The 23,236-nt window shown below is 53.9% G+C and overlaps 8 protein-coding genes across 8 annotated transcripts; 2 read left to right on the forward strand and 6 right to left on the reverse strand.

Moving 5' to 3' along the window:
• Positions 1-47: 47 nt before the first annotated feature.
• G647_06624 (uncharacterized protein) lies at positions 48-977 on the reverse strand (the record flags this gene model as incomplete). The annotated part of the gene is made up of 1 exon (XM_008730943.1): positions 48-977. One exon carries the CDS (start codon positions 975-977, stop codon positions 48-50), a length of 930 nt encoding a protein of 309 aa, XP_008729165.1.
• A 1,055-nt stretch (positions 978-2,032) lies between these two features.
• On the reverse strand, positions 2,033-4,309 carry G647_06625 (uncharacterized protein; the record flags this gene model as incomplete). The annotated part of the gene is made up of 1 exon (XM_008730944.1): positions 2,033-4,309. One exon carries the CDS (start codon positions 4,307-4,309, stop codon positions 2,033-2,035), a length of 2,277 nt encoding a protein of 758 aa, XP_008729166.1.
• Positions 4,310-5,348: 1,039 nt separating this feature from the next.
• On the reverse strand, positions 5,349-8,225 carry G647_06626 (uncharacterized protein; the record flags this gene model as incomplete). Its single annotated transcript, XM_008730945.1, has 4 exons — positions 5,349-6,360; positions 6,451-6,918; positions 7,121-7,125; positions 8,037-8,225. 4 exons carry the CDS (start codon positions 8,223-8,225, stop codon positions 5,349-5,351), a joined length of 1,674 nt encoding a protein of 557 aa, XP_008729167.1.
• A 1,002-nt stretch (positions 8,226-9,227) lies between these two features.
• On the reverse strand, positions 9,228-10,045 carry G647_06627 (40S ribosomal protein S5; the record flags this gene model as incomplete). The annotated part of the gene is made up of 4 exons (XM_008730946.1): positions 9,228-9,545; positions 9,605-9,788; positions 9,841-9,883; positions 9,943-10,045. The coding sequence occupies 4 exons, from the start codon at positions 10,043-10,045 to the stop codon at positions 9,228-9,230; spliced, it is 648 nt and encodes a 215-aa protein (XP_008729168.1).
• Positions 10,046-10,478: 433 nt separating this feature from the next.
• On the reverse strand, positions 10,479-12,789 carry G647_06628 (uncharacterized protein; the record flags this gene model as incomplete). Its single annotated transcript, XM_008730947.1, has 12 exons — positions 10,479-10,815; positions 10,865-10,933; positions 10,981-11,273; positions 11,403-11,508; positions 11,570-11,632; positions 11,688-11,780; positions 11,831-11,946; positions 12,013-12,092; positions 12,139-12,206; positions 12,266-12,315; positions 12,406-12,563; positions 12,615-12,789. 12 exons carry the CDS (start codon positions 12,787-12,789, stop codon positions 10,479-10,481), a joined length of 1,608 nt encoding a protein of 535 aa, XP_008729169.1.
• An 852-nt stretch (positions 12,790-13,641) lies between these two features.
• On the forward strand, positions 13,642-15,772 carry G647_06629 (uncharacterized protein; the record flags this gene model as incomplete). Its single annotated transcript, XM_008730948.1, has 6 exons — positions 13,642-13,729; positions 13,780-14,030; positions 14,081-14,238; positions 14,293-15,346; positions 15,399-15,547; positions 15,613-15,772. 6 exons carry the CDS (start codon positions 13,642-13,644, stop codon positions 15,770-15,772), a joined length of 1,860 nt encoding a protein of 619 aa, XP_008729170.1.
• An 861-nt stretch (positions 15,773-16,633) lies between these two features.
• G647_06630 (uncharacterized protein) lies at positions 16,634-20,704 on the forward strand (the record flags this gene model as incomplete). Its single annotated transcript, XM_008730949.1, has 1 exon — positions 16,634-20,704. The coding sequence occupies one exon, from the start codon at positions 16,634-16,636 to the stop codon at positions 20,702-20,704; it is 4,071 nt and encodes a 1,356-aa protein (XP_008729171.1).
• Positions 20,705-21,355: 651 nt separating this feature from the next.
• On the reverse strand, positions 21,356-23,032 carry G647_06631 (uncharacterized protein; the record flags this gene model as incomplete). Its single annotated transcript, XM_008730950.1, has 1 exon — positions 21,356-23,032. One exon carries the CDS (start codon positions 23,030-23,032, stop codon positions 21,356-21,358), a length of 1,677 nt encoding a protein of 558 aa, XP_008729172.1.
• Positions 23,033-23,236: the final 204 nt, after the last annotated feature.

Raw genomic sequence — 23,236 nt, forward strand, 5'->3', positions numbered from 1 at the left:
AACGGCAAAATGTAAAATGTTTGATTCAAACTGGTGTCATGGGCTGTTCAAGAGCAGTCCATCTCGACATCCTCGCGTCGCTGTAAGAAAGGAGCTTCGCCAAAATCCGCGGCGGCCTCCATACCGCAACTCATCATTCGCTTGTGGCCAAAATGTCCGTCAAAAAAAGCTCCGGCTTGTGGAGCGGCGAAATTCGCAAAAGGATTGACCGTGGAGGTAGGGGGCATTTGCGGCTCGGCCTTCTGGTGGAACCGACTGCGGGACTTGGGCATGGCCATGCGTCGACCGTTAAAATGCTGCCTAGTGTGATCGCCAATCTGAGCCATGGGGTTGACATCACTCATGTTGTCCATGTCGATGGTGAAATAATCGACCGGCAGGTGCATTGCTGCATCCGCAACGAGGCTGGGGGTGTGAGGTTGCCAGTCCTGGCTCTCGTCGCTGTCTGAGTCGGCCTCATATGAGCGCTTGTGGCTGGTAGAATAAGACCAGAGGGATTGTTGGGAGACGGATGGGGTGGCCCAATCATCACCATAGTGAGAAAGAAAGGCGAGGTTGATGCCGCAAAAGGTAGCAGTGTTTAGATTTTGGGACGCAGCACCAAAAGGGGCGGGCTCGTCCGTGCTGGTCGACTGGCCGCCCGCAAGCGCAGCCTGAGTCTCGGGGGAAAGCCGCCTTGCGTCGAAGAAGGGGCGAGGAGTAAACTTCTTTTGCTGAGTCTTATATCCTTCCGCGACCGATTGTCTGACCCTCATGCCGACCTGGAGAAGGCCTGCCTCGATCTCTGCCTGGTCTGGCGCTTGTTCGCAAAGCTGCAAGAGCAGTGGCGAGTCAAAGGTATGGTGCTCGATGTCCGAGTTGTTGGAGACCGGGATCAGGGGAGGCAGGGATATGGGAGCGAATCGACGTCGCTTGGAAAGAGGCGAGTCTGACTCAATCGAGGGGACCGGAACAGAAAAGTCTTGCACGACGTCCATCATGATTCTGGTGGTAGGGAGCGTAATAGTGTGTTTTGAGAGTCGAACGAGTGAGGAATGAGCTACAGATGCTCACAGAGGAGAATATGAAAATGCAGCGGGTCGTGCTGTGTCAATCGCGAGTGACGAGGTTGTGAAGCGAATGCGAGGACGATGAATAGGTTGCCGTACTAAGTTAATAGCAGGGTCAAAGGTCGAAATATTGATGCTCTGAACTGAGTTGTATCAAGTGAGTCGAAGTTGTGTCTGAGAGTCAGCGTGGAAGTGAGAGTAAGAGAGCTGGGCAATAAAAGGGAGAAGGAGCTGGTCAAGGAGGAAGCTCAAGAAGGCGTGGTCCGATAAAATTAAACGAGGGATGCACTTCTGAACTCTGGAGTCCGGCAAGTCACGCCGTATGGCAACGATTGGATCTTGCAGAATAACACTGGCTAGGAAATGGGAGCGTCCTGCGGGATGGGCAGTCAATCCCTTATCCTTATCAAGTTTCCGGAGCGACTGGATCCTCAAGCGAGCGACGAGAGGCAAGAGACGAGGAACCGTCAAAAAAGCCACACGCTTTCCTCACTTTGTCCTTGCTCAGCTTTTGCGTTGGCCTGAAAATCAGCAGCCAGCCAGTCAGCGCAGCCCCAGCCCCCCGGGCGTCCCTAGAATTCATGCACGGCGGTATTAATAGTGGCCCTGCTCCCGCCGCTAGCGGTGTCAGTTTCACTCTTCGGCTGCGGACTCTCACCTGGAAAGTCCGGGGCTGGGCACGGACTGAGCCTCACGATTGGCCAACAGCCCTCAAGCGCCGAACTCGTGTTCCCTGTCCCTGAGAATCCTGCAGGATGACACGAAACTGACGCGAGGCTTCCCATTTTTGCGCGTTGGCGTTTAATTGGGCGGGGTCGTCGTGGCTGGACGAGCAGGCTGACCGCAGGAAAATGGTTGGGAGGAGATTGCAGCTCAACACACCTGTGTGCGTAAGGAGTACCGGGTACTCCGTACTCAGTAGACTGCAACAGGACGAGGTCTGCAATCTTCTGAAGAAAGACGTCCAGGGCGAGGACACAGATCTACCCTCGATTGCCTCTCCTCCCGCCCTTTTTTCCTCTCTCAGCATGCGCTTTCAAAATCTTGCGATGCTCAACAAGACTTCTCTTGCCCTTCGACTTGGCCTTGCCCAACGTCATGAGGAAGTTCTTCTTCCGCGCCTTCTCCTTGTTCGTCGTGCTTTTGCCCTCGGATTCTTTGCGCTCCTTCTTCCTCGCCGCCTTGGATTTATGCTCCTCACGATCTGCTTTGTGTTCTTGTAGCAAGGCCAATTTCTGAGCACGGGTCGCTTTGCCTCGGGAGAGAGATGCTAAGCCTTCGATCTCGGCGGCCGTCAAGGGGTCGTCCACATGGCGCTGGGAATTCGTCTGTTGCGTCGTCTGTGAGGCGTGATGGGTTTTCTTCATCAGCGATGATATTGAGGCTGTCGCGCGAAGTTCTTGCAACTTCGCAAGGTCGGCTGGTGTCAGAATGCGAGTCGTGGCAAGGTTGGTCTTCGATTGCGCCGTGGCTTCTTCTCCTTCAACGGGTTTCTCGACGACTCCATTCTCTTTGTCATCCGACACTTGAGCTTCAAACCGCACCTTCTTGGCGGCCGGTTGCTCGTCCTCGCTGTCACTGATATTGATCTCTTCGTCGCTCTCGACGTTGATCCACCCACCGGAGTCATCGCTGTCTTCATCTTCTTGAATATTCCAGGCATTCCAGTCTTCTTCATCGTCATCCTCATCGCCGTCGTCAGAGCCATCTGCGGGAAGACCTTTCTCAAGTCTCTTTCTTTGTCGCTCCTCCTCCTTCCATTTCTCAAGGAGGTCCAGGCCTTCAATCTCTCCGACTGCTTCCTCACCAAATCGCTGCTGTTTCTGCTCACCAGATTTCAGGCCAAGCGTAGCATCCCTGCCACGGTCTTTCTTTCTAAGCATCTCAGCACCAACTTGCCTGTATAGGCCCAACAGACCCTTGGCCGCCATCATGACTCCCTTGTCCTTGCTCTTCTTATACATAACCAGATCCTGCAACAGGGTATCATTCATCGCCAGAGGCTGTCGCACACAGATCTCTCGAATAGCGTTGATCCCGGCTGCCGCCACCTCTCCAGCAGCGGCTTCGGAAACAAACTCATTTGCAATCTTCTGCACCAATGGCTCCAGTATATCCGGCGGCACCAGATTGTGCGTCGACTGCGCCAGGGATGCCAGAAACGATGTGACGGACGGCTGTCGAGGTGTGAGATATTTCAGGAAATAGGAGTAAAAGCTTATCACAGTCAACTTGTGCAGGCCGATCAACCGTGACGCAAGTTGCAAGACGAGCAGCTTTTGCTCCAGATTCAACTTCGACTTTGTGTTCTGCAGATGCTTTGAGAACAACGTCTCCGCGAAGCCCTGCGGATCATGCAACAAGTGCAAGGCCGAGAAGTTCAACGGATGGGGCTGACTCTTCTTCTTTTCCTTCTTCTTGACCGTCGCGGCGGCCTTCTCAAGCCTCCGCTCAGCCTTCTTGCTCTTCTTGTTGACGCCCACCTGATGCCGTAGTTTGCCCATATCAATGGCAACGTCGTCGTCCGAACTGTCGTCTTCGAGTTCTTCTCGCTCTTTGTCCCCACCCAGAAAGAAGCGGACCCCTCCAACAATGCACTTCTCATTATCGGCCAGCGCCGCCTCCTTCATGATCTCCGCGGCCTTTGCGTCTGTCCAGATCTGCCTCTTCCACATCTCCCTCGTAATCTTGACCGCCCACAGCGCCTTCGACGACGCACGATCCTCCGTTACAAGATGATGCAATGTCGTCTGCACACTCCTGTTCAACTTGTGGTTCGTGGTCTTCGCATTCGCACCCCGTAGATCGCTCAGGATCTTCTGAAACAGCAACGCCCTAAGTGACTTGCTCGGCGTGCTCGTCAAGACCGGGAAGAAACACTGAAGTAGGGTATTCGAGTCGATGATCTCCTTTTTCCTCAACAGCACCAGACTCCCCACGATCTTTTCCCGCAACTCACTCTCCAACCGCGCATGATGCACCGACAGGATCTCGACCAACTGGCGCGGGAATTCCTTCGTCTCCTCCTTGTAACAGTTCGCCACGTGCGCGACAAAGTCGATCAACTCGCGGAAGGATATGAGTCCGCCGTCCGTCGCGGATGTAGGCGCCTGCAGGAATATCTGTCTCTGATTCTCATACTGGATGTACTGGTGGAGGAAGTCGGCGTGGTAGGATTGAGGATCTCGTTTGATTTTATTTTGCAGGTTCGCGAGGTCGGCGTCGACCTTTTCGAGGGCTCCGAGTTTGCGCTTGCCCATGTTCGCGGCCTCGCTGAATGAGTTCCTCCTTTTGGTTGCTTGCTTTGTTGCTTGATTGCTTGCGTAGGGCGTGGACGGATGCAAGCAACGCAGCGGTGGGGTTTAGAAAAACTGAAAGGTCTGGAACTTTTTTGGGGGATATTGGATCTTATCTTGATTAGATCAAGCCGAGCCGAAAGGAGTCAAGTCTGACGGAGACCATCACATACTCGTAGAAGCAGCACAAAGCAGGCACGAAGCCTGCGGCAGACTTGTCATTACAACTAAACCCGTTATCACCCTGTACTCTGTTCGCGTCGCGCTTCATCTTTCAAGGTTGACTCTACCTAGCTAGTAGTAAAGTGTTTGGTACTCCGTATACTCGCCTCCTTCGGCCCAGACAGTTATAGCCGATAGCCATTATGATGTTTGGCTCGATGGCATCCTCGTCACCTACGTAGTGATTCGGAGGGTGACAGCCGAGGTGGTCTATCGCTTCGTACCGCCGAGCCTTGGATAGCCAAAATATTCGGAAGACTGGGGTCAAACTCATTCCTTCAGCTTAGTACTTCAGCTGGGTTATTATTTGTTCGAGCTTCTGCAAAGAGGCCAGTCTGGGATTCGGAGATGCTTACTGGCTTGCACGTACGTGTTTGTAGCAGCATGCAAGAGCTCCCGGTCCACCTGGTCTTTGGCTTCGTACAATCATTGCTGATGATCCGTACAGAGAATGCTCGCCGAGTGACCGACTTGCCGGATTGAGATGCGGTGTAATTGCATGGCAGAAGTGGGAGGATCCTCCGAGTTAGTGGCTGAATCCGAGACCCAATCCGGACTTTTCGAAGGGTACCTATGAAGGCCCGCTCGTGGCTGTTATGGCCTGTGCCAGCTTACCCCACGCAAAATGTGGTATGGGGGCCGTGTGGTTCATTCGATGTCATGCTGCCGGGGTTGAATGAGCATCGCGGTGAGGCAGCTTGGTTTCCTGATGGGAACTCCACGCTGAAGGGTCGTTTTCCAGTCTGGAGCTATTGCTCGCACAGAAATTGCCATGCGGGCCTCAAGGCAAGTTCTCTGTCCGTTCCTCCACCCACACCTCTTCATGCACCATTCTCAACGAGCCGTTTGTGTCAAGTGCAGCCTTAGTCAGCTGAGCTTTGAGGCGGCGATGACCATCACTGGCCCCACCTTTGACGATGGCATAGTGATGTATTCGTCGCTCTTCGGGCGGTAGACAGACCGGTGGCGAAGGAACAGGATATGTTGAGAAGTGCGTGTCGCCTTCTTCGACAGCGATCATTTTCTCGACAAGGCTAGGCGATGCTACCGAAGACCACAAGCCATTGCGGTACGGCGCCTGCCTGAGTAGCTGCAAAGCCTTCCGTCGCAGAATCGGATCGCGACACTTGGTGGCCGTGAGCAGAAGAGGTGGGACAACGTCGCCATCAGATGTGAATACTTGGCCTTCTTTGCTCGATGCAGCATTGCACTGAAGAACGACTTGGGCGTTGTCAACGATGGCTTCGAAATCGTCCATATGTTTGTCGAAAGACGTCTGCAGGGGACTGGTGCAGGCGGCCAGCCAAATGTAGCACATCCTCCAGTACATAAAGAGAGTCGACACGATGCAGCCCATCTCACTAAACTGCCCATCTATGCACAGCTGATGGAACATGTCCTTCCATTGTTGCACCGCTTTGAGTTGAAGTTCTTGTCTGGGCTTCAACTTTTGCATTTCATAGCCATCGTGGTATAACAAATGACCCACCCGCACGACTTCGTAAGCTTGGTACATAAGGCTTTCCAAATGCGCCTTAGCCTCCTTGAGTACAGCCAGAGAGGACTTCATCGAAGGCAGCAACGTCTCCTTTGCCGGATGGATGTTCCATTCGAGCGGTATCGGTCTTCCAAGCGGTCCCATCAGGACCGCTTTGCGCGAAAAGAAAGCAGTGACGAATTCGTAAAGAGTCGGGTCCTTCAGCTTCGACATCTGTGTCTGGGACATGGAGAGATTCTGGTCGAGGAGTACAAACGCAGTATCTATGAGACGCCATGCGTTGCCCACTTGCCTCCTGTATTTCGTCAACGTTAAAACAGTCTCAGTGCGACAGAGATCAAAAAGTCTCCGAATAAGGCACTGATGGATGTTCCGGATGACTCACTGCTGAAATTCTAGACCAGCGAAGAGGATGCAACTCAGGAGAATATAACCGTTGTCCGCCTCCCCTCGCTCGAGAAGCCGACGGAAGTCAATGAGGGCTCTTTGGTACCATTTCAGCGCCTTTCGGTGCTCTTTGTCGGTAACGGTACTGGTATCACAAGGTGTGTAGGCAGTCTCGAGGCCACTGTATTGCACGTGCTCGAACATCCAGCTGGAGGAAATCACCACATTCCAAACAAAGGCATGAGATTGAGCAAGGCGGGGGACCAAATCTAGCCAGAAGGGGCCATCGACGACACCCGCGAAGATCGGTGCAGCACGATGGAGGAAATAATTGAAAGCCCATCTTTCGTCATCGTTATGCTGCGGCGCGAAGAGGTTTACCTCCGGCAAGAGGACTGTGTCGCTCTGTGTGGCAGATGCATCGCCAACGAACTGAATCCGTCGAGTTACCGGACCTTCGCATTTCCTACCAGTGTCTAGACACCTAGCGGAGTAACGAATAAGCGATAGGGTGACCTGATTCTTCGCATCAAACACACCTTCTGCACTGGGGCCGTGTCTGGTCGCATTTCACTCTCCCTATACGATCATCAGACCGTACGTCAGATGGTAGCTGTACTGGCGGATGATGTCTTGACCGTCCGCAAAAATATGAGACTAGAACTTACGAATTCTGAGGCATATCAGCATGTTAGCTCGCGGTCCTATGGCTTAAAACTCACTTGCAGGTTAGGCACCCGTATTTGGAGCGTTCCCTCCCAGATCTGCCAGCACGCATGAAGTCGGCTTTCCGTCATGAATATCGACGCTTCTCCAGGCGGTGGTCCCGTATCGAAAAGGACAAGCAAAGACCGAGATCCAGATCCTGTCCACCGTAACCACGCGTCTGACTGGGTGACTTCCGCGGGAATTGAAGGCAGTCGTCAATTTTGGGAGTGAACATTCTCGTCAGATTCTTCCATCTTTGCCTCAATGTGCTTGGCAGAGCAATCATCCTGCGACCCAGATTCCTCGGTCGGAATGAGCAATCAAGCTTCGTTCCAGGGGTGTTGTCCGCGACGGTCAGTGGAGCTCGAGTATATTGTCCATGTCGATTGATTGGACTCGTTCGCCAAAGTGTTACAATGCGGTTAGCGTGGCTGTTGTGCGCCTTTCTATTTCGGGACATTCATATCGACTTTGAACTGATGCAGCATTCGTAGTCGGCAGTGACATCGAAAGCCTTTAGTCTGAGTCCGCGCAGTCATGGCACGGCTCCGAGGGTCGAGAAATCCACGTCCGGTGGCTTGTCTCGCGTGTTACATTGGGGAGTGTCGCCGCGCTTTCTCAATACACAAGGATCCATTTGGTTCCATGCAATTAGCGGTATACTTGGTCGGGTATATGTACCCATGCTCGACTGCAGGAACCTGCCAGTTGACTTCTCTTCCTCACTTGCTCTTGGTCATCGCCGTCGAAACGGAGGAGTTCACATTCTTTTACCAACCCAGTTCACTACCAGGAGGCCGCTCTCGCCGGCGCAAGTATCGTTCAAACCTTAAGAACACTCCCGCCAACTTCACACTGCACATACAGTACCGCGACCGCGACCGCGATGGCTGCTCTCTCCGATACATTGATCGTCTTGATCGTCATAATAGCAGCTGCGGCTTCCGTTGTCGTAGGATTCGCAACCCAAAGACTGTTCGGCAAAGCAGATCCCGCAGCCGATAATTTCAACCAGAAGAAACCAGAGCAAATGGCATATATGAGGGAAGTGCGCGAAAGGAACATGATGGAAGCGTTCGGGGACAGGAGACCGCCATATCGGCAGGGACATGAGATATGACATTGGCCTCCAGGGTAGGAAATCAGGCAGAACTCACCAGCAATCGACCCAACCCACAGGGTCTTCCTAGCAGACGCCCGCAAGTCAGCACAATCTGTCGTGCACGTGCGGGAGGAGAGAAGCCGCAGGCACCGGGATGATCATCACTGGATCACATATTTGGGTGATCTGACGAAGTCTCGCGGGATAGGAGGAGGGTTGCTGTCGGTGATGGAAACGATGACAAAACTGACAATCGTTGACGAATGAAACAACTTGCCACCTATCAGTAGCCGACGACGATCAACTGGCTTCTACACTTTGGGGTTTCCCATCAGCAAAATAACACAGCCCCGGCTCAGCTCGAGCATTGCTGACTCTGGATATGGGATGTTGGCGCGAGAGGAAAATAGATACACGGTTCAGGTAGATAGGAATTGACGGAGGATATGTGAAATTCTGAAGATTGGAGGTCAAATTCGCCTGTAAATCCGGTCGATATTGTCATGAATGTACCTCATACATGCTGCTTCCTCCCGCCTGCGTGGCTCGCATTGGAAACCTGATGAGAGTCCACTTCATACTCATCCCATGATGATGCAGCGGTCACGAAATTAACATGCCTTCTCATAGTAGTCCAGACCAGAGAACTGATACTCTACTCATCGCATTAGCTTTGTCGGCGGCAGGAAAATGCGCCAAGGTTCCGGGGGAATGCGTCAGTATCTCTTGCAGACTCGTTTAGTCGAAAGTGTTTCAAGTTCATGCCATTTTTGGATTCAGTAAAATTCGGTCTTAACTGTGCGCCGAATCGCTGGTCCTGACTACCAGTTATGCATCTGCCTTGCCTCGCAGCTCTTCTGATTGGAACCGATCACCAACTGAACCATCCACGTGTCACAGTCGACGGTCGCAGATGTAAGGCGCTCCATGTCCGATACCAACAACACCATATTCCAGTGATAGCTTTACCGATTGCTCTTGGCGACACGCTCCAACTCATCCTTCTTCTTGATGGCGTAGGAGTTGCTGCTTCCCTTCGCAGCGTTGATCAGCTCCTCAGCAAGGCATTCAGCGATGCTCTTGACGTTTCGGAAAGCAGCCTCGCGGGCACCGATGGTGAGAAGGGCAATGGCCTGGTTGACACGACGAAGAGGGGAGACATCGACGGCTTGTCTTCGGACAGTACCGGCGCTTCCAATTCTGGTGCTGTCTTCACGGGGACCGCAGTTGACGATGGCATCAACGGCGATTTGGATAGGGTTCTGGTCGGTCATGATGTGGATCTAGAGATAACTATCAGTTCTTTCCAGGCCTGTCTTCTCTTGCTCGCCGCATAACCTACAATCTCGAAAGCATGCGCCACAATTCGGATAGCCATCAACTTCTTGCCGTTATTGCGACCGTTCATCATCAGAGAATTGGTCAACCGCTCGATGATCGGGCATTGCGCCTTTCGGAATCGCTTCGCGGCATAACGACCGGCGGAGTGGGAGATGTAGACGGGTGATCGGATTTGGATGTAGTCGCTACAAAAATGATCAGTTTTCGAACACTCGTGAGAAGTCGACCGCGGCGCACGTCAATGAGATGTCTCTGACTTCAACGTCCTCGTAACTCCATTCTAAACTCGTGCGTTAGCCTTTGTCGCCAGCCCACACGGATATTAGCCAGACGACGCACTGTTGAACAGCTTGATGCTGCCGAGTTCTGCGGTGACATCTTTGGGCAGCACTGGCCAGCTGCTGACTGGGTTCTCAACCTCGACCTCGCCGTTGTCCGACATGGTTGCGATTCGGCGTTAGGGACGTGGTGTTGCGGGTGTCAATGCAATGTTCGAGGTGTGTACCGCCATGCGATTTCGAGGTTTGTGGGATAGTCTTTTCGCGCTAATGCTGCCAAGTCTTACACGTGACATGATACTACCGATATTTAACCGTCTCGGTTCTTGGCATGCAACTCCCGCTTTGGGTTGATGACGGTCAATAGCAAGAACAGGTCCAGAGTGCACTACACCCCCATCACCAGAGAAAAATCTTGAGTTGACCACACCGACACAATTATTCCTTGATGGCGATGGCCGAAGGCAAGACCGACCTGCTATATTCAATACACGTTCCCTACCACCCTTCTCAACCAACCCTGCATTTCTTACATGTGGGTTCGGTTTGAGCCCGAGAGCCTACATTGCTGCAGCCGAACATCACCTAAACGCAAATCTATGCTGAAGCACGCTTCTCTACACTTGGCTTCCTCATATGCTCAACTGCAGAGTCGATGCCGCCAGCCAGCTTAGGTCCGACATATCCCTTTCTCGCGCCTATCAACCACCAGACTGTTACAAAGACAGTCAATCCGCCCCAAATTAGGCATGCATAGTTCATGTTCTCGGCATTCGTCGGAAGAGCGAATGGGAAACAGTAGATGACGAACCAGACGATCATGTATCCGCAGGCAACAGAATTCAGAACGGTGCCGAATTTGCCCAAGGTGAACGGCCCAAATACAATGTTCTTGCGGCGGGTCAAGAGGTGAGGGAGTATCGCTGCGATGTAACTATTCTTCTGTCAACTCTTCCCGCAAATATCAGTACAAGGGCAATCACCTTGCTGAAGACATCAGTACGAACGAGCCAACGAACGCATTGAAGGCTGTGGCACTCCCAACATAGATGCTGCACTATGGTCAACATTCTGCCGAGCGAGGTGATCTACGACTTACCATCCGAGAACGGTCACAAGACAGCCGCACGTCAGCGTCGCAATGAGCGGCATCCCAAATCTAGGTGACACCTTGCTGACGTATTTGGGGAAAGGAGTTGCCTTGTCTCGCCCCAACGTCCACAGTGTTCGGCCCGCCGTGATGTATACGCCCACCAGGCATGTCGTTATGCACAAGAGGAAGGGGATCAGCAAGCCGATAGCACCACCAGCTGAGCCCGTGGCCTGACGATATATCTCGGCAAGCGGAAAACCTGCATTGAAGAGCCCGTCGTAGTCGCTGATGGCATACATCTAGTGATCGCGTTGAATTAGCATGGTGGCGGGCAGAGACATCACGACAATTCTTTTACAGTTAGGCTGTTCGAAATGAACAGCCTCTAACTCTTTCGACACTGAGCAAAGATTGACAACCGCACTTACAATGGCTATGATATAGACGAGTCCTGTGATGAACCCAATGCCCATTTGAAGCCCGATGGCGATCGGAATATTCCTGCCAGGATTCGGAACCTCTTCGGCAATATGGCTGTCAGGAACACGATCAGTACTTTGAAGTCTAGGTTGTTAGGCGGAAAATCTCATCATACCTTACGGCATCGGGCGTACCAACCGAGTACGCTCCATTGAGCATTCCCGCGACGAAGACAAACCTGGGGAGATCATTTTGTCAGCGCTTTCGAGCCTTCCAGGACTTCCAGAACTCACCCATTTGGATACCCTATATCCGCACTCCATTCGGACCAAACGAAGCTGGAGGAAGCATGTGGTGGATGACTGCCCGAGCCAGGTATGGCGGCACTAAAGCGGGTCAATGTCTTCGGTCGTCACGAATTCCTAAGTCCTCTTACACAACAATCACCGTCACTAAAAGCCCTACCAAGATGAGGATGATGCCGATGGTATTCAGGTAAGGCATGGCGCGATTGAAGAAACAGACAGACAAGCAGCCAAGCCAGGTCACGATCTAAAGCTGGTCAGCAATAACGTCGCATCGAGACAATATTGTTTTCAAGGGACTGCGTTCTCTCACCAGGTAAGTGACGAAGACGTGCCAGCGCTGTACTTCCAGGTCTGGGTGTTCGAGGGCATACATCTGCACAAAGGTGTTTGCTGAAGACGTGAGCATGTGGTGCAAGAGGTAGGGAAAGCGACAAACCAAGGATGGAACTCATCGATGCTGCCCCAAATACCCACGCCAACCAATTCCAATATCCAGCATAGAAGCTGATATCAATATTAGTAACGGACATATCAAAGACCCTGTCGAGGAGGAGCGTGGGTACCCAATAATGCGACCCCAACTTTTACCGGGGGTCACCGAGGCCCAGTGGTACTGGATTGTTGTTAGCATTACGAGCGTGTCTGGGGAGAACTAGACGCGAAGACTCGATCAAATTGGCACAGATTTCAGATCAACACTCACCACTCCGGCGCTGGAGGGAATGGCCGAGGCCAATTCAGCCAGACTGGCTGCGATTATCCAATAGAAGACGGAAACCGCGATGAACTCGTAGATGACCCCAGGCGGACCGCCATTGAAGATGGCGAGCAGGATTGATCCTCCCACAGCGGGCCATACATCTATGTGACGGTCAGTCTCGTTGATCACCACGGAAAGAGTCGTCAACGCACTTCCGACGACGAGACCAACACCCGCGGCTGAGAGGAGATTGAAGTTTCTCTCGAGCTCTTGTACGTGACCGGAGGCGTTGATGAGTTCAGAGACGCCAGCATCCGGCGGAGACTCAGTCGTGTCGGCACCCGGAAGAGGGTCTTTCTTGTCATCTGCATTACGCGACGCCGCCATCTTCTGCTATTTTATGAAGTGAAAAGAATCTCTTGAGCAAGGCTAGCATACAAGGGAGATCAGAAGAAGGACACCAAGGCTGATATATGCCGGTTATCTCCATTTCGCCTTCTCTTGTGTATATGACGGGGTCAGATAGCACGAGTTTCGCCGGGGCGATAGGCATATCCTGCGCAAATAGTACGACCACTGGGGTTGGGACCTAGGTCTGATATCAGATATGCCGGCCAGTCACAACGAAGATCATGATCCTTGACGAATTTAATGACTCGCTTACGGTGGCACATTTCCCCTTGCCTGGGTGCCACCCCAGGGCGAAGTGTCTGGGAGGCAGCTAGCAAAACATGAACTCAGATGAGCACTCTGATAGGGGATCCCGCGGCCAGAGATAGCTGACAACAATGGTCAAGTCAGAGTTCGAGCTCCAGGGACTGTGCGTCAGCATCCAGCAGCTTGTCTCAAGAAGCTAAATTTAATCAGGCAGGACAAGGAACCCAATGAGCCTGGGCACTCCTCTAACCCGTACGCCCTGGACCCCCGCCAGAAACGGGGAGGTGACGCGGATCTGCGCTCTCGGTACCAGCTAATAAGGAGCGTAGGGGGGCACTTGGGTGTGAGCGGCCAATCACTGTAGGCGGCACCGATCACCCACTGATATGAGCGGCGAGCTATTACCTTAGGAGCTTAGGTAAGCTTCCACGTGTCGTTTGTCTCTCAACGTGGGCCTCGAAGATGGAGATCTCCGGGCGACATCGAACCGGGGTGCGTCGACCGAAATTTGAGCTTCACGAAGAACTGCTCGTTTGACGATCCTACTCGGACACGACATCGCTCAAGATAATGGCAGATTCAATGTCGTTCCTCGGCCTCGATGGCTTGCATGTCTTCATTACCGGCGCTGCTGGTGGTATTGCGACCGCTGCAGTGAAGGAGTTTCTTGGTACGCCTACAACCTTGGCCACGAGCAGGTGCTGACTTGCTGTTCTCAAGCTGCCGGCTGTCGCGTTACAGCGTTTGACCGCAGACGGATTGAGCCCTCCAAACTGTGCTCGACCCCGGATCATGCATCAAGGCTTTTCCCTACACAAGGCGACCTGACCTCGGAAGCGTCTGTTGCCGAAGCCTTCAAGGCAGCGACCGACCGTTTTGGCCCCTTGAACATTCTGATTGCCAATGCGGGCATCACGGATGAAAGCTCACACCCGCCAATCTGGGAGATTGAGGAGAGTCTTTGGGACAGGGTATTTCACCCACTCTCATCGGATCGTCGGCAGCTTACTTACACACTCAGGTAAACACCAACAATGTCAAGGGGACGTTCCTGACCGTCAAGCACTTCTTACTATCCATTAAAAAAGCGCAAGAAGCTCAGAATAGGGAGCTCGACAATGTTGCTATTGTCATCACGGGCTCCGAGACTGGCAAGTTCGGGCAGGAAGGACATGCAGAGTCAGTCGCAACGTAACCCGACAACGTTGTGAACGAAATGCTAAATTGGAGCAGATATGCATCTGGCAAGGCTGGTTTGCAGTATGGTCTCGTCCGCACTGTGAAGAATGAAATCGTGCGGCTGAATTCGAAAGCCCGAATCAATGCAGTGGCTCCTGGATGGGTCAACACAGCTCTCATTGGTGACCGCCTGGATGATCCATATGAGATGTGGGCGGAGTGCCAGTCTACCGTGGCGCTGAAGAAGATTGCACAACCTGAAGATGTCGCCCGTGCAATGGCATTTCTGGCCAGTCATCGCGCAGCGGGACACATATCTGGGGAGTGTATTTCTGTTGACGGCGGAATGGAAGGCCGACTGATCTGGCGTCAAGACCAGGTACTGAAGTCTGGGGAGAAACCGGCTCTGCTGCAAAGTGCAACAATTCCGGCCTCGTTGAAGCCGTCCACAAGAAAGCGACGGTTGCGCATATGTCTCTCCATCGACTTTGACGCGATATCAGGATACCTGGGAACTGGTCATGACCCGAACAATACCCTGTCGGATTACTCTGCAGGTATTTTCAGCGCGAATGTGGGCGTGGGCAGGTTGCTGCGTCTCTTCAAGAAGCACGGCATCTCTGACAAGCTTACCTGGTTTGTGCCGGGTCACAGCTTGGAGACGTTCCCAGTGCAGGCAAAGGAAATTGCAGAAAGTGGGGCAGAAATTGGTCTTCATGGCTACAGCCACGAAGGAGCATATGCCATGACCGTCGAGCAAGAAAAGGACGTACTTTTGAAGTGTATTGGCCTCATAACACGGCTGAGGCAAGGTAAGAAGCCAGTCGGCTACCGGGCGCCGCTGTACCAGATCCGAGAGACGACAGTCCAACTGCTCCAGGACCACGGCTTTCTTTACGACAGCAGCATGAACGCGCATGACTCTTTACCTTACTTCCTGGTAAACCCATTCCCACAGGAACCTCCGCACGTTCCCGATTACAAGAAGGAAGCCAAAACCTGGATGGTCCCAACACCAATATTCGAACAACCGCAGCCTGGTACGGCCGAAGCCGACAAGGCGTTGGTGGAGATCCCCGGCAGCTGGTATACCGAAGATATGACACCTGTAAGTCACCTGAGGCTGCCGTATGAAGAACCTTCGTTCTGACTCCCGCCAGCTCGGGTTCTACCCCTATGCGGCCAACACACAAGGCTACGTGGGCGTCGATCTTGTTGAGAAGATGTGGTGGGATCGATTTGACTGGCTCTGGGAGAACGAAAGTTGGCTGGACGAAGGGCCTGGAAAAGGTTATGGCTCCGTGTATCCGTGAGTGCATGAGCCTAATGCAGCTTCCATAAGAATCGCTAGCTAACCTGAGACCATCGATCTAGGATGATCTGGCACCCGGAGAGCGCAGGCCGGGCCCATATTGTCGGCATGATTGACCGCTTCATCGCAAAGCTGGTTGCCCGGAAGAACGCGGCGGAAGATGGCGAGATCACGTTTGAGACATTCGAAACCGTCGCAAATGGCTGGAAGCGCAGGAGATGATCAGCGACAATAGCTCTTAGAATAGACGCTCCGAGGGATGGTGGACGAGCAAAATCGGCCAAGATTACCTAGGATTACCTCAGCCCCAACGTGACGAAGCGAGCAGTGTGTAGCGCTCAAGGCTGCCGAATGGGAGGCGCAAGAGGTACCTGAAGTCTCCAGCCTTGCATGGCTTGCTTCCTTGGTTAGCATGCGGACGCCGCTCATCTAAGTATCTCGACGTGGACCTTGTTACTTGTATCCAGAAAGGGCATCAAGAGCGGGTGGACGTCGAGATAATGCGCCCCGGTGGGTGCCAGGGCTGATGCAGCAATGCTGATTCAGCTGTGGCGGAGAGAACGAGAGCGCCTGTATGGAACCGCCGCGGTGGACCTTTCACCTTTCCGGGCAGGTCTCATGCACGATCGCCGGGCGAAGACGTTGTTTAGCGCCTGGGCTGCGGGGAGGGGCATGCCCGAAAGTCCAGAGTCCGGCCGTTGGGTGCACCTAGCGAGAGCGGCCTAATTAACCTAGCTTGCTATCTTGATTCCGTGGTTCGCGCATCTCAGATCTTGGAAGTCAACAGCATGACAACCATGTCGATTGTCGCCACCCTAGAATTGGCGCACAAGATGCAGTGCCCAGTAGCGGCAGATGCAACAACGGACAGTCACGATTTGTCCATCCTGACCTGCATCTCAAACTGTGGTAACCCGAAGTTCACCTTCCAGTGACAAGGTCGTGATATCCTCGCTGCCCCTCCACCTTGTTCACCCCTCTCACGTCTGCCTGCACTCGTACTGCCTGTTCACTCGTTTCCCACCCTCGGTTGACTTTCTTCCATCTATCTCAACCGATCACTAATGCTCGCCGGTCGCAACCATGTCTAATCCAGATCCTCCCGCTACCCCACCGAGACCAGCCGATGCGATTCCTCAGATCATCCTACAGGAAGCAAACGCTGCAGCCGCGGCAGCTCAGGAAGATGAAGCCGGCGGTCACAAGGAGCCCTCGACCATGAACTCGTCCCCTGAAGGTCATATCCGGCACCACGGCGGTGTTTCTCCCCACCTGGAGGAGGTGCCTCCCCCAGCCTACAACAGCGCGACATATGGGGAGTTGGACATAGATCAAAATGGCCTGAACACAGGCGCACAGGTGGCCAGCGATGGCAGAGTCAACATCAATATCAACCAGCACAAGGGGAAGCTCACAAACCTACTTCTGCCCGCTCTGCGCCAGCAGCTCGATCTATCGAAACGCAAACCCTCAGCCGAACCCCAAATTCCCGAAGGGTTGGGAGAAGTAGACGGACTCCCTCCGCCACCCATGAACATTGTTATCCAAATCGTGGGAAGCAGAGGGGATGTTCAGCCGTTTGTGGCATTGGGCCAGGTACTGAAGAACAAATACAACCACCGGGTGAGAATAGCAACCCATTCAACTTTCAAGCAATTTGTCACAGAGAACGGTCTGGAGTTCTTCAGCATTGGGGGAGATCCAGCCGAACTCATGGCTTTTATGGTCAAGAACCCTGGTCTCATGCCAGGGATGGACTCACTGAAGAGTGGAGATGTCGGTAAACGAAGAAGAGGTATCTACGAAATCATCAACGGGTGTTGGAGGTCCTGTATTGAGGCTGGGGACGGTATGGGGACACCGATCAACGATGACAACATGGACACTCGCAGTTTCGACAGCGCCTTGTCCATGCGCATGGATCCGGCCCTGAAACCTTTTGTGGCAGATGCCATCATTGCCAACCCGCCTAGCTTCGCACATGTCCATCTCGCGGAGAAGCTTGGTATTCCCTTGCATCTGATGTTTACCATGCCCTGGTCACCGACCCAATCTTTCCCGCACCCCCTCGCAAACATCATCTCTTCAAACACGGATCCTACCGTGACGAATTTTGTTACCTATGCGCTGGTGGATATGCTTACCTGGCAGGGGTTGGGCGATGTCATCAACAAATTCCGGGAAAGGAGTCTCGGCCTCGAACCGGTCAGCATCATGTGGGCTCCTGGTATGGTCAGTCGACTGCGGATTCCCTGGACGTACTGCTGGTCTCCTGCTTTGATCCCTAAGCCGGCAGATTGGGGTAGCTACATTGATATATCAGGCTTTTTCTTCCTCAACCTATCGACGAACTACAACCCTCCACAGGATTTGGCTGATTTCTTGGCGGCTGGGCCACCTCCCGTCTATATCGGATTCGGTTCCATCGTGGTCGATGATCCCAATGCCATGACCAAGATGATATTCGAGGCTATCAAGAAGACTGGTCAGCGAGCGATCGTCTCCAAGGGCTGGGGTGGACTTGGTGCCAGCGAATTAGGAATTCCAGAAGCCGTCTTCATGATCGGCAACTGTCCTCATGATTGGCTGTTCCAACGTGTCTCTTGCGTTGTCCATCACGGTGGCGCCGGCACAACCGCCGCTGGGATTTTGGCCGGGAGGCCAACAGTGGTAGTGCCGTTCTTTGGCGATCAACCTTTTTGGGGTTCTATGACGGCTAGGGCTGGTGCAGGTCCAGTGCCTGTCGCCTACAAGAATTTGAACGCCGACAAGCTCGCGCAGTCGATCCTGGAAGCACTCAATCCTGGATCGCTTGATCGAGCGAAGGAGTTGAGCGCAAAGATCAAGGCCGAAAAGGGTACCGAGGCTGGAGCAGAGTCTTTCCACAAACAATTGCACATGTCAAACCTCAGGTGCTCATTGGACCCTTCTCGAGTTGCAGTGTGGCGTGTGAAGCGAACCGACATCCGCCTGTCGGCGCTGGCAGCTACGGTTCTCGGGACCGAAGGGCTTCTGGACTTCTCCGATCTGAAATTGTATCGACCTCGAGAGTACGAGACAGAAGACGGGCCTTGGGAGCCCATTTCCGGAGGCGCTGCTGCTCTGATTGGCACTTTGGGCAACCTTTCAATGGGAATTGCGGACTTCCCAGTCGAAATTCTGAAATCTTTCAAGACTGCACACGGGGAGCTGAAGGAGATCCACGAGAGGAGACACAGTGGCGCGAATACACCAACTGCGCCGTCAGAGCATACTTCTTCTGACAATGTCTCCAATACCCCAGCAAGCACTGCTACCCCGGTTCAGTCACCACCTCTTTCGCCACTTGGCGCCCCTTCACCGCTCAATGAGCCCTCTGTACCTCCGTCCATGTCCTCTGTGCTGACAGCCGATGGATCCACGAAACCTCATCATCGACATGGAAGCGGGTCCCACCATCGATCCCGTTCTCGCTCTCATTCTCGGTCAGCAAGTAGGCATCGCGATTCGACAAGTGAGGAGGTTGGCCAAGTCACATTAGATACCGCCCTTTCTGGTGCGAAGGCCGCGGGTAAGATCATCTCAGCGGGCGTCAAGTCGCCTATGGATTTCACTCTGTCACTGGCAAAGGGATTTCATAACGCGCCAAAACTATATGGTGACGATACTGTGCGGCAAAACGAGAAGATTGTAGGTCTCCACTCTGGTTTGAAGGTTGCAGGAAGGGAATTCGGATACGGATTCTATGACGGTATTACTGGGCTCGTGACTCAGCCTCTGCAAGGGGCCAGAAAAGAGGGAGCTGCCGGCTTCTTCAAGGGCGCCGCGAAAGGCATTGGTGGTTTGGTACTTAAACCAGCTGCAGGCATCTGGGGTCTTCCGGGATACACTGCCAAAGGTATCTACAGTGAAATTTCAAAGCACTTTGGAAGCTCTGTGCAGAACTACATCATCGCTGCTCGCACGGCCCAAGGGTTTGAGGACTGGAAGAACAGTAGTCCCGAAGACAGGCAGAGAATTGTCATGGCCTGGAAAGACACCCAGCTCGAGACGCGGAAACACGGGCAACTTTACGGTGCTGACCGCAAGGAGGCGATTGAAAGTCATATCCTGTCGAAATCAAATACGAACTCCGTCGGACTAGTGCACGGATTCAAAAACACGCGCCACCTCAGCTGGGACGAACGGAAGGCCCTTGCGGAGAGGAGGGATCAGCTCAAGAAGGAGAAGAAAGAACTCGAGCGCCAGGAAAAAGAGATAACCAGAGACGAGGCAAGGAAGAGTAAGAGCGGTGGCAGGGTCAAGAGCCGATGCAAGTTCTGTCCGTTCGATCACTCCACCAGCCAACACATCACGCATACTCAGTCCCTCTCCAGCCTGGACCCGTCAACCAGTAAGCAACGCTCTCAATCATCGAACGCAGGCGGTGAGGCTTTTGACGACTATGAGCACGCCATCATGCATTCGGTGACGTCCACCAGCAGAGGCAACCGCGAAGAAGACGCCATAGTCGAAAGAGCACTAAGGGCAAGTCTCCGAGAATTGCACGGCGGGGGCGACAACCACAAGCAACCCGATGCATCTTACCAACAAGCCATCCAAGCCAGCATCAGAGAGTTCAAGAGAGCCCAAGAAGAACATGCTCAGCAGACAGGTGTGGTCTCAACAAAGGCCGAAAAGCCGGACGAGGAGCACGATGCGGAACTCCACAGGGTATTGACAGAAAGCTTGGAGGAGTATAAGGCCGCGCAGGCTGCACGCGACCAAAGTGGCGGGCCCAAACATTCGCAGCCTCATCATTTAGACGACAGTGACTCGGGCATCGACACGGACTACGACGAGGAGTTCAAGCGCACTATTGAGGAGAGCAAGAGGCTCCATTCCATGAACGAGTTGAAGAAGAAAGAGCAAGAGCTTGTCGAAATAGAGGCCGCCTTGGCCAGTACTGACGGTACTGCCAAAGAAGCCACGGTCGCCAGCGAGGAAGCAGTCGTCGATGATGACGATGAACTGAACCAGGCAATCACCGCGTCCGAGCAAGACGAGAAGAGGCGCCAGGAAGAGCTTACAAGGCAGAAGACAGAGGAAGAAATCGTGCTCGAGTATATCAAGAAGCAGAGTCTGCGGGAGGAGGAGCTCAAGCGTCAAAAAGCCGCCGAATCCGCTACGACGTGATGTGAGGGCCCCTTCCATTCCTTGCTTGATCGGCTGAGAATGCTGCCACAGCTCTGGCGAGTAACTTGGAAGGGATATCTGTTCGCGGACGCAATCGATGCAGGTGCCCAGCGATGGGATCCAGGAAGAAACCGGCTGTCTCACTCACTCACTCTCTCTCTCTCATCGGGAGGTTGGCTGCATCGTCTGGATCACAGTGGTGAGTTGGGGCTGAGTTCAAGGATTTATTGAGTCATGATGGGATGCCTAGGTACGCATATGACGATACCACGACGTCTACGTTATCGTATACACGACATACTTTAATGAAGAATGAACCCTTTACTATGTTGTTGAGCTGTGGGACTTTCTGCCCCGGCCATCCGGTCACACGAGTATCAGTTGGCGACAGCCCCGTGAAACATTCTTTTTCGATCAAGACTTTATTCACGAATGCACGCAGTACATGGTGAGAAACGGTCCCGCACAGGGCTACCTTAGTCGTTGACTTGTATGTATTTCGTATGTACTTAGTATGGATTTCGTCTATGTACAGTAAGGTATTGATATTGGTCCTTCACTCGTCCGCACTTGGTGCTTCTCGAGTGGTGAAGATTTGGGACATGTTACGTAGGTATGTAGGACTTGTCATCCGTGATCCCGCTGAATCAATCAGTACACGCCCATCGGATACGCACTGGGGATATTCCGCGCGCCCAGCGGCGTCACGCTTGGCACGTGCGCATACGCAGCGGTGACTTCGACGGACTCATTCAGCCCGCCCGTCACGGGCATCCTCCGCGCGTGCAGCACGTCGTCGATGCCCTTTGCGACCTGCAGAAGGGTGCCCTCGGACCAGGGGGCGCCCAGGAGTTCCATGCCGATGGGGATGCCGATCGGGGCGGTCCTGCTGGGCGGGGAGAAGCCGATGGGCATGGTGATGACGGGCGATCCGGTCAGGGCGGCGAGGATGCCGTTGCGCCCGGACTGCGAGGCCGAGCCGATGGGCATGACCAGGTTCTTCTGCTCCGGGTAGATGAGGCAGGTGAGTCTGTTGGAGAGCAGGGTCGCGTGCAGCGTGCGCGTGAGGTCCGTGATCAGGGCCTGCTTCAGGTAGTACGACGAGTTGGAGGTCGACGAGCGCAGCGCCGTCTCGATGTAGTTGTACTGCGAGGGGATGACGACGAATTCCGGGTGCGTCTGGTTGGGCGTGTACAGCTGAGGCATCGACAGCGGGCGCGGGCCGGTGAGCGTGTCCGAGGAGAGGTACTGGCTCAGCAGTTCTCGATACTCGGACGTTTGGACGTCCATTTGCGCCGAGATGCTCGTGGCGTTGTACGTTGTCGTGTCGTTGATGGGGACGATGATGGCGCCTTGTTGCCGCAGGATCGAGAGCACGTGGTCCATGGCGTCGTTGACGGGGGTGGTCTCGTTGCTGGACGCGCGGTTGAAGAAGCCTTCGATCACGCCGATGCGGACGCCGCTCAGGTTGGACGATGATCCTGGGGACAGGAAGGCCGTGTAGTCGGTGCCTAGTAGGGAGGCCGGGACCGCCGAGGTGACGTTGTCGGCCGGGTCGTACCCTGTGGATGCCATGACTGTGAGGGCTGTTGCGATATCTGGGAGGCTGCGGCCTATTGCTCCGATGGTGTCCTGCGTGTAGGAGATGGGGATCACGCCCGAACGTGAAATCAAACCGCGCGTGGGGCGGAAGCTGAACAGGCTGTTCGCGCTGGCGGGACTTCGGAGCGAGTTGACCGTGTCTGTTCCGGTGCCGAATACTGCGAACGACGCGGCGACGGCAGCGCCCGTGCCCCCTGAACTTCCGCCGGGTGTCCTGGTGAAGTCGTACGGGTTCATTGTCTGGCCACCGAGGCTCGAGACCGAGAGGCCTTCAAGAGCCAACTCGTGCAGGTTCGCCTTGCCAAGGATCACGGCACCGGCATTGCGGAATGCTCGCACGGCAGGCCCGTCTTGTGTTGGCTTCGACGAGTTCAGGGCCAGACACCCGCCCGTCGTGCTCATCGGGAGAGCATCGTAGTTGTCCTTGAGCAGAATGGGGATACAAAACAGTGGTCCCGTAGCATTTCCCTGTGAGAGCGCATCGTCCAACTTGTCGGCTATGGAAAGGGCTTCCGGATTCAGGCTTATGATCGCGTTGATGTCCGGATTGAAGTGCTGGATTCGAGCGATGAAGGCGCTGACAATGTCGCGGCAGCTGGTCAAGCCGGAGAAGAGGGAGCTGTGCAGGCTGGCGATGGTCGCCTCGCGCACATCAATGGGCGTCGTTTGTGCATGGGACGAGGCACCAAGGGCTAATGAGATGGCGAGAATATTGAAGACGTACATCTTCACTGCACCGTTCGACCTGTCGGATTTGGCGCTGGGAACTGGATCGACGCTGCCTGCCTTCCCACCTTCCTATCATTTCGCTAGCTGTTCATATAGGCCTGGAAAATTTCTCTCGACATTGCACTTGGTGTCGATATCTAGGTGTTGGCATCGGCGTCAAGTGACGGCCGGCGAGAGTGCGAGGAGATAGCCACCTTATCA

Source organism: Cladophialophora carrionii (genome assembly GCF_000365165.1).
Source record: "Cladophialophora carrionii CBS 160.54 unplaced genomic scaffold supercont1.5, whole genome shotgun sequence".
In the NCBI taxonomy this organism is placed as follows: domain Eukaryota; kingdom Fungi; phylum Ascomycota; class Eurotiomycetes; order Chaetothyriales; family Herpotrichiellaceae; genus Cladophialophora; species Cladophialophora carrionii.